This window comes from Bison bison, unplaced genomic scaffold (assembly GCF_000754665.1).
Source record: "Bison bison bison isolate TAMUID 2011002044 unplaced genomic scaffold, Bison_UMD1.0 scf7180017864035, whole genome shotgun sequence".
NCBI classification, from domain to species: domain Eukaryota; kingdom Metazoa; phylum Chordata; class Mammalia; order Artiodactyla; family Bovidae; genus Bison; species Bison bison.
Genome location: NW_011494607.1, coordinates 5,431,018 through 5,441,605, shown reverse-complemented (window position 1 = coordinate 5,441,605; position 10,588 = coordinate 5,431,018). Strand labels below are relative to the sequence as shown.

Sequence of the window (10,588 nt, the reverse complement as noted above, 5' to 3'; positions counted from 1 at the left end):
TGAAGAATTTATGCTTTTGAACTGTGGTGTTGGAGAAAACTCTTGAGAGTCCCTTGGACTGCAAGGAGATCCAATCAGTCCATTCTGAAGGAGATCAGCCCTGGGATTTCTTTGGAAGGAATGATGCTAAAGCTGAAACTCCAGTACTTTGGCCACCTCATGCGAAGAGTTGACTCATTGGAAAAGATTCTGATGCTGGGAGGGATTGGGGGCAAGAGGAGAGGGGGACGACAGAGGATGAGATGGCTGGATGGCATCACTGACTCGATGGACGTGAGTCTGAGTGAACACCGGGAGTTGGTGATGGACAGGGAGGCCTGGCGTGCTGCGATTCATGGGGTCGCAAAGAGTCGGACACAACTGAGCGACTGATCTGATCTGATCTGATAGTGGATTAAAACAAATTTAATACTCATTTAATATGTTATTTTTGCCTGTATAGCTTATATACAATTTTTACACTGGCATTTGTCTTAAACATAGGGCATTTGTCATTTAAGTAAATTGATTGTGAGGCCTTTTATAAAATAATCCTGTTGTGAAACTCCCCCACTGCCACCCCATCCCCACCCTGCCCCCAAATTATAACTTCTCAGACATAAAATCTGGCTGTATTTTTTAGTGTGTATCCTATATAGCTATTGATGCTATGATATTCCCTTCCTTGGAGTTAATAGTGGGAACCATGATTGATACAAAATTATCTTCTTTATGCTACCAAGGGACTTAACAGCATCATCTTCTAGTTCAGAAAATTATGATTATACATACCTTTCTTTCTTGCCTTTGATTAGGAAAGTATCCTAATTCTTCTAGGGACCTCAAAGCTATAGGAAAACTCAGGAAAAGGTTGTCAAAATTTCTGTTTAAAAACATTTTGAGTTTCAATTTATTTTCTTTTTCAAAGAAAACACACACTTTTTTTTCTTACTTTTAGAATTAGTTTATATTATTAATCTATAAATATTTAATTGAACTTTTGTATGTAATTGTGTTTCTTTTCAAAATTATTGTTTTTTTAAATATTTCTTTGATGATGTTTAGAAAATGATCTTAAAAATCTTAAACATGTGACTATGTACACATGAATGTCTACAGGAAAATCTATACAATAATTTAGTTAACGACAATTATGTCGGTACTAGAATTACGGGAGATTTTAATTTTCTTCTTTGTTCTTTTGTTCCATAATATAATGCATTGTTTGTTAAAAAATAGCATAAGTAAATGGAAAAAGAGTCAGTTCTAGATTTCTCTTGGTTTCTAGAAAGGGAAGTTGTGTATTTCTTTGAACTTCTAAATGCTTGTTTTCTTTTTAATTAAAGGGATGTAACAGATGATGAGTCCTTTGTTGATGAACTGAGAATTATATTACGGTTTTTTGCATCTGTCTTAATTCGAAGGATTCACAAGGTGTGTATTTATAATGAGAAATTTGGGAATTTCTATCCTATATGTTGGAGAAGGAAATGGCAACCCACTCCAGTATTCTTACCTGGAGAATCCCATGCACAGAAGAACCATGGGGTGGCAAAGAATTGTACATGACTGAAGCAACTTAGCATGCATACTATATGTATTTGTTTTGTTCTTCACCTTAATTTTTTTAGATTAAGAGATAAATGGATTGCTATTGATTAATTGATCAATTTTGCTTTCTTTAATGTTTGGATGTCTTGGTTTTTAGAAATTATAGATAAAAAGACAACTGTAGAAAAAAAGTCATGTTCTTGTTAGATGAATTTACTGAATACATGGTAATGATTATGATGTTTTAAAAAAATTTCAAGCCATATTTTAAGGTTTTGTGTGTGTATATATATACACACACACACACACACACACATATATATACACTTAACTTTGTTGGCTATAGACACAAATACTTGTCTACTGCTTTGTCAGTTCTATATATTGAACATAATGATAATAAATTAGTGATCTCTATCTCTGCCAGTAATAAAGGCAAATTCTTGTTAAATGTTGCTATACCTGTTTGAGAAATGAGCAATAAAATCAACCACTATAGCAAACATATGCAAAAAATTATGAATAAGTACTTCACAAAAGAAAAATATAAAAGTGCTAATTAATATTTGAAAATATGTTGTCTTTTTGATGAGATACCATTCTTTTGTCTCTCAGGTTGGGAAAGAAAAAAGTGATAGTGTTTAGCAATGGTGATTGTAGAGAAACAGGCAAAGCAAGTACATGTTCAAATTGATATAACTCTTACCCTGGAAGGGGGTTTGGTAATCTTTATTGAAAGACATAAAAATGTCTGTACTCTCAAATATAATTCCATTTTTTTAGTATATTTTAAAGAAATAGAGTGGAAACATGTATATTCCAAGATTCATTGTAGTATACCTTATAATAAGGAAGACTGAAAAGGAAAGCTGATGTCCAATGACAAGATTGTTGGTTGGTTGAATATAGTACATGTTAACTATGAAATCCTTTCTATAGTTTTTATGATTACTTGCTTTCATTTAGCATAATGTTTGTGATTGTTTGTTTTCACTTTGCATAATATTTTTGAGGTCTATTCATGTTGTCCTGTTGTACCTGTATCAGTACTTATTCTTTTTTATGTCTGAATAGTATTCCATTGTATGGATACACCACATTTTGTTTGTCCATCTGTCAGTCAGTGGACATTTGGAATGTTTCCACCTTTTGGCTATTGTGAATAATGCCACCATAGGGTTTGTGTACAAGTTTTTTGTGGAGAGAATGTGTATGGAATATTTATTTTCCTTTCTCTTGATTTTACCTTCAAATGTAATTACTGGGTCAAATGGTTTATGTTTAAACCATTTTTTTGAGGAACTGTCAAAAGACTGTTTTCCTAAGTGCACCATTTTCCATTGCTACTAGCAGTGTATGAGTGTCTTGATTTCTCCACATCCTTGCCACAACTAATTATTATTTCGCTTTTTGATTCTAACCATGCTAATGGACGTGAAGTCGTATCTCACTGTGGCATTGATTTGCTTTTCCCTGTGGCTGATGGGGCTTCCATGATAGCTCAATTGGTAAAGAATCCACCTGCAATGCAGGAGACTCCCGTTCAATTCCTGGGTTGGGAAGATCCCTTGGAGAAGAGATAGGCTACCCACTCCAGTATTCTTGGGCTTCCTTTGTGGCTCAGCTGGTAAAAACTCTGCCTGCAATGTGGGAGACCTGGATTCGATCCCTGGGTTTGGAAGATCCCCTGGAGAAGCGAAAGGTTACCCACTCCAGTATTCTGGCCTGGAGAATTCCATGGACTGTCTAGTCCATGGGGTCGCATTGAGTCAGACATGACTGAGCGACTTTCACTTCACTTCATGGCTGATGATGTTGAGCATCTTCTTAGATGCTTATTGGACATCTGTATATCTTTTTTTGGGAAAGAAATGTGTATTCAGATTTTTTGTCCATGTTTTAAACTGAGTTATTTGTCTTTTAATTACTGAGATGTAAGAGTTTATTATCTATTCTGGATATATTTCCTTCATCAGATATATGATTTCCAAATATTTTTTCCACTTTCTGGGTTTTTATGCTATATATTTTTTCTTTTCATTTTATCTGCATACTGTCCTGGAAGATAAGTGGGTCTTTATCATACTCATTTTATAGAAAGTTAGTAATATTCTTTGTCAGAGTGTCAGAGGTAATTGATGGGCAGAGGATTAGGCCTGGGTCATGTTATTCCTAGTACAGTGTTCTATCCTTGGTAACATTGCCTGAATAATGTAACTTGGGGGTTTGGGGATAATGAAAATCATTTAAGGTCCACAGTGTTTTTTTTTAAATCGAAGTTTAGTGATAAACTCATTGTTTTATTCGTTTTGACCTGAAGTCTCTAAAATAGAACTTGCAAGTGAAAATTTTCATGTGTGTTCTCAGAAGATGAGATTTTACAAAATATTTGAAAACAAAGACATCTTGTTTATTTGACAAATAATGGAACTAATTTATAATCACTAAGTACCAAGAGGGCAGGAGTAAATGAAGAGTAATGTTATTTTACAAAAAGGAATATTGCTAGCAGAAACATAGCCCCTTTTTGAACATGTTTGATATTCATAGCTGAAAGATACCTATAAACTGCTCTGGGTTTTACTAGTAAATCACTAATATTGGGGGCTTATGAGTCATTACACTTAATAAATTTATCAGGCTGTAATGTTTTCCCTCTTCCTTAATGAGGAATTTAAAAAGGATTGAAAAGTTAGCACAAAATAACACTGTTGGGATACAATTTTCTCATGCCTTTGATAAAGGGAGAATGTAATGTGTTGAGCTTTGTGATGGCTGATAACCCTGTTGAAGTCTAATAAACATGCTTTTTGGTGATTTACTGAATTCACAAGGCTTTTTTTTTTCTTAAGTTATTTTATTTTCTGTCTCTTTCATGTGTATTCATGTATGCTTCTAATTCTCTCTTACTAACCTACCCTAGTCACTACAGTTTCCAATCTTTAAGTTGAAAATTGTCTGTGGGGAAAAATGAAACTTAGTATTATTCCAAAATAGAATGCTGCCATATATCTTGAAACCAGGATTTGTCTTATAATCTGAATGAAAAGTTTATTTTCAAGCAGCCTTAGTTAACACAAATTTATAACCTCAAAGGAATGATAAGCTGCTTGACATTTTTTTTCTTGAATACATTTAGAACAAATACATTAAAGAAATAAGTCAAGAATAAAGACACTAATTTCATGAGAAAAATTTAGTGTATAAGGTATGTTTTCATTATTGTGGTAGTAAAACTGTCTGAAGTTATAATCAATATGGTCTAAGACTGTATAGTGCTTTTAAATTATATTTTTGAAAGATTCCTAGTACAACTAATTTTTTTTAATTTTTTAATTGAAGGATAATTGCTTTACACTATTGTGTTGATTTCTGCCAAACATCAACATGAATCAGCCCTAGGTATACGTGTGTCCCCTTCCTCTTGATATCCCATCCATATCCCACCCTTCTAGGTTGTTGCAGAGCCCCGGTTTGAGTTCCCTGAGTCATATAGCAAATTCCCATTGGCTGTCTAATTCACATATGGAAGTGGATATGTTCGGAGAAGGAAATGGCAACCCACTCCAGTGTTCTTGTCTAGAGAATCCTGTGGACAGAGGAGCCTGGTGGGCTGCTGTCCATAGGGTCGCACAGTCAGACATGACTGAAGTGACTTAGCAGCAGCAGCAGCAGTGTATATGTTTCCATGTTACTCTGTCCATCTGCCCCACCCTCTCCTTTCTTGCCCAGACCCCGTGTCCATAAGTCTTTCTCCATGTCTGTGTCTCCATTGCTGCCCTGCAAATAGGTTCAGCAGTATTCTTTCTAATTCCATATATATGTGTTAATACATGATATTTGTTTTTCTCTTTCTGACTTACTTCATTCAATACAGCTAATTTTTAAGATCTTATGTTCCAATGTCTTAAATACAGTGTTCCTGCCATTGTAACTTAGAGATAAATTATTTTAAAAGTTTTTATTTTAATGTTGAATTTTTCTAGGTGGATATTCCATCTATTATCACCAAGAAACTATTAAAAGCAGCAATGAAGCATATAGAAGTGATTGTTAAAGCCAGTCAGAAAGGTAATACAATTTCCTGCTCCGAAATTTGAGTGATTTTGTTTTTATATGGCAACTTTCATCCTAAATATCTGAATACTGATAAATTAAGTGATATATTCATAAATGCTGGAGAGTTTTGTTTCAACTGAAATCCTTTTCAGTAATTTATTAATAATACAAGTGATTGTGTGAACTCAAGAATCTATGAAAATTAAAGTACAATCATTAATTGTTAGATATATTGTTGATGAACCTTATCTTTTTTTTTTTTTGAATGGATCCTTTGCCCTCGTTACTTCCTCTGTGGTATCTCTCACATGTCTTCTCTCCTTTTTCCTTAATGATTTCAATTTGACCTAGCTTATCCTGTATACTGTTACTATGTTAATTTCACAATACCACAATCCTGTTACCTCCCTACTTTAAAAAAAAATTAGTGACTGCTGTAGAGTCAAAACTGTCTTATATTTAAATCCTTTCCCATGTAGTTAAGTTGTTTGATCTTGTCCTTCAATATGTATTATACTTTAGCCAGGATGACCTCTTTTCAGTTTCTCACATACGTCCTGGGCTTTATACTGTCATGATGTATAAGTAATATATATTCATCAAATGTTTGCTGATTGAACAAATGAAATCTTCCTTTGGGGCTTTTCTTACTCTTAGATCAAGCTGAAATATACTTTTTAAGCAAAATTACTTATATGCTCTATATTTAGTTCTTTGTGAGACTGGTAATTACCATGTATGGTATTCCTCTTCTGGAAATTACCAGTAAGTATTAGCAGTCCAAAACCTCTCAGTAGTCTTGCAGCAAAGATATAGCTTTAACTTTGTATAACCCGGAACATCCTAGACTCATTTGAGCGTGGAACCAATTTTCCCTTCTCATAACATCAATTCATATAATCACAATATATTTGAGGAAATTGTGTTCTAGGTAGAGTGGAAGTTAAATTATTAGTTTATTTGTCATTTGGTATAAATCATTCCTCAGGTACAAGAACCAGTTCAGATTGCATGTTTAAACTCTTGTGTTTTTGTCTTATATAACAATTAAAAGTTTTAGCTTCAATGTAGTTTAAAAGTAGAAAAGTTTAAATATGTGTAATTTAAATGTTAAACAAAAAAAAAATTAACTTTTAAAATTGTTGTCCTGTCACTGGCAAAATCATACCAGAAAATTGTAGCCATTCCATTAAGGCTACTTTACTGTCAGAAAAAAATATGGAAAATGTGTTTTTTTAATTAGTAAATTTTAGTTTTTAGAGTAGTTTTAAGTTTATAGAAAAATTGAGCAGATATTTTGGAGATTCCCATATATTTCCCCCCTTCCCAATTGTTAACGCCTTGCCTTGGTTGGTACATTTGTTACAGTTGATATGCCAGTATTGATACATTATTAATCAAGTCCATAGTTTTCATTAGGGTTTTACTCTTCTTGTACATTCTGTGGATTTTGACAAATGCTTAATGCCATGTATTTATCATCACAGTATCATACTGAGTGTTTCACTGCCCCCATAGTCCCTGTGTTTCACCTGTTTATCCCTCTCTCTTTCCTTCCGGAACTCCTGACTACCACTGATCTTTTTACTCTTTCTACAGTTTTTCCAAATGTCATAATGTCATAAATTCCATAAATGGAATCATACTGTAGCCTTTCCAGACTGCTTTCTTTCATTTAGAATTATGCATTTAAGAGTTCTCCATGTCTTCTGTGGCTGGATAACTGATTTCTTTTTAGTGCTCAATTACATTCTGTTGTCTAGATGTACTACAGTTATCCATTCACTTTTTCAAGGACATCTTGGTCACTTGTTAGCAAGTTTTTGTGTGGGAAAATTATTTTTAATATGGTCTTAATTTTGTTATAAAGACAAACACTTTGAACTCAGGATATGAATAAATTGACTCATCTTTTTACTTTTAGTTGAATCAATCAGTTTAATAAAATCTCCAAGTTGTTTTGTTTCTGAGAGTGCTGAAATTTATCCTTGAGTCTTTGCAAGAGAAGGGTTGCTAGTTTGCTACCACTATTCGTATAAAAAATGGTCCTCAATTACAAAATCAACATAAAATGCTAGATTGGATTCATTAATGACATTGTATTAGTAATTAATGAAGTCCATAAAATTAAAAGACCTAAGTATTAGGAGGATTCCAGTTTGTCCAAAGGTTCTGGTGTTCTAAATGTTATAACGGTGAATTAGACTTGTAAGAAGATTTTCAGGGTTTTGATTTTTCTTCTCTTTCATGCATGCATTTGTTTTCTAAATATTTTTGGCTACACAATTTTGTATACTCAGGAAGTAATTAAAGGTTAACCTCCTTTATCCATATACATTTTTACTCTCTTGGTGTTCTCTCCTTATCTGCTGCTTGAGAGTAGGAATTACAAAGAGGTTTTCTATGTAATTACTTCTGTCATCCTTAGACACATTGAAAATATATACATTAGAAGCCTTGGTTTAATTTAAATTCAGTAGTAGTTGAAGGGCTTTATTATATCAGTCTTTGATCCTAAAGAAATCTTTTTGTCATGGATTCTGAAAATTTCCTTTCATGGTCTGAAAACTGTCCATTGATTAGGTAGGAGGTATACTGGTGATTAGTGGGGTTTAATTCATACCCTGTTTTTCGACATCTGTATTTTGCTTGTACTTGTATTAAGGTTCTCTTCCTCCATATGTTTTTATCTTCTGCCTGATTTTTAAATTCTTTCATTAGCTAAGACTACAAAAATCTCACATCTGAGTAGAGTCCAGTCTAGTGATTCAATTTATATATTATATATAAATGCTTAATCACATCAAATATTATAATTACTGGTGCATTTTACATGGAATCTTTTCAATGTCATCTATTTAATAACTGTTTACTGAGGGGGAAACTGAGGTTCAAAGGGATTATATTATTTAAGATCATCAGTTAATAAGTAGAACTGGAGTTTAGCATAGCTTAGTCTTCTTATTTTAAATTCCTGTTTATGATATAAATTTTTAAAAGACCTGTACCCTGAATGCTTGGGGCAGAATGCTCGGTAAACAACTGTATAATTATCAAATAAAATGCTTGAGCATGGTTTGTATGAAAACCGCATCCATCTTTGTCAGTCCTGCTTTTGTGCCTCTGGTGCGGATAACATTCGTTTACATTCTTAGTTCTCACACCTTTGGAATGTATATATTGGCTTTTTTTTTTTTGGTGAATGTGCTTGCATTCTCTCAATAAAAATAGAAGTAAATAGTATAAAATAAATGCCATTGAATTAGAGTTAAGATTCCCTTCACAGACTTCATGATTTTAAAACTTGGCCCGGAGTGCAGATAGGGGAAAACATGACTTCTTTTTCTCCTGCTCTTTTGACGTCTGTAGAAAAGGATTGGCAATACTATTATTCTTAAGTTTTGAAGTATTAGTTTAGTGCTTGGCCTTTAAGAAAACCTTTTGTTCGTGTAACTTTTATCATCAGTTAACATAGTAGGTAATCTAACTTCATGGACTTCCACTGTATACAGCTGTATACCTTTTCTGTCCTATACTATGGGCAGAAGATGCAGAACTTAACCAAGGAAGCCTGTTTCTGTACTATAATTAGTTTGAAGGGTTACCTGATTGATTTTGATGTGAAAGAAGAAATAATAGAGAGCTTTAAGAAGGATTTTTTAATACTTGCAGAGGATGAATAAGATGTAGTGTTTGTTAACAAAAGCTTTGTGTGTGCTGGAAGATGTTTCATTTAGTTTTTTCATTTAAAAATTTTGCTTTTAATATAATTTGTAATGACCTGGGTTTAAAATTTTGTTCACCAAGGGTGAAAGGGCTTTTTTATCAATTCATTTTGAATAAATTAAAAACTTCCAGCAAAGAGGAAAATTACCTTCTTTACACTCTTTTTTTTGGAAAAGTTTACCAGTAGAACACATACTGGAAAGAAAGAAAGGTTAAAAAAGGAATGGCTGTGTTAAATTATTTTCTGTTTGTTAGTGGAAATGGCTGAAGTTATTTAATGCTGTTAACTTCTTCCAATGTTTATTTCTTATTTGTATTTATAGTAGAAAATACAGAGTTTTTACAGCAAGCTGCTTTAGAAGAATATGGTCCAGAGCTTCATGTGGCTTTGAGGAGTCGAAGAGATGAATTACATTATTTAAGGAAACTTACTGAACTACTTTTTCCTTATATTTTACCTCCTAAAGCAACAGACTGCAGGTATAAATAAGACTGGAAAATGTCATAGCAGTATTTACATACCATGCCATGTGTATATTGCTGTTTTTGATCATAATAGGAATACACTAAAACTTGAGGTTATCCTATGATGTGAAAAATTTTCCATTTAAGAAATATAATTTATCAGGTCTTAAAATGCCGTTTTAGGCACTGAATGTTCATGATATGTTGTATTGCTAACAGTTTTTTCCTAGAAACTGATCTTGGGAAATCAAAGATACACATAAAAATTAAGTTTCTTACTTGATATCATTATACTGTGTTGCATTCTTGGTGTTTCTTTGAAAAGACATGCAGAAACACTTTGGACAAATTATACAGCTAAGTTTGAAAAGTATAGTTAAAGGTCATTTAGTCCATCCAGTCTCCCTTGTTCCTGCAAGAGCATGTTTAGATTATTCCATAAAGTTCCTTTGTTGCTCTTATCTTTATGATCCTTAGAGATAAGGACCATGGCTTATTTTATTTATTTACTTAATTGAATTATAGTTAGGTCATAGTACTATTTTCCGGAGAAGGCAATGGCACCCCACTCCAGTACTCTTGCCTGGAAAATCCCATGGACAGAGGAGCCTGGTAGGCTGCAGTCCATGGGGTCGCTAAGAGTCGGACACAACTGAGTGACTTCATTTTCACTTTCCACTTTCATGCATTGGAGAAGGAAATGGCAACCCACTTCAGTGTTCTTGCCTGGAGAATCCGAGGGACGGGGGAGCCTGTAGGCTGCCGTCCATTGGGTCGCAAAGAGTCGGATACGACTGAAGTGACTTAG

The 10,588-nt window shown here is 33.5% G+C and overlaps 1 protein-coding gene across 1 annotated transcript in view; it reads left to right on the top strand.

Annotated features, from left to right (window-relative positions):
• The window catches only part of SNX14 (sorting nexin 14), an 85,456-nt gene that overhangs the window by 25,447 nt on the left and 49,421 nt on the right, over nucleotides 1–10,588 (top strand). Inside the window, exons 6-8 of the mRNA XM_010834754.1 lie at nucleotides 1,326–1,413; nucleotides 5,517–5,601; nucleotides 9,639–9,795. Of these exons, the coding sequence (XP_010833056.1) occupies nucleotides 1,326–1,413; nucleotides 5,517–5,601; nucleotides 9,639–9,795 (330 nt within the window). The remainder of the gene's footprint in view (nucleotides 1–1,325; nucleotides 1,414–5,516; nucleotides 5,602–9,638; nucleotides 9,796–10,588) is intronic.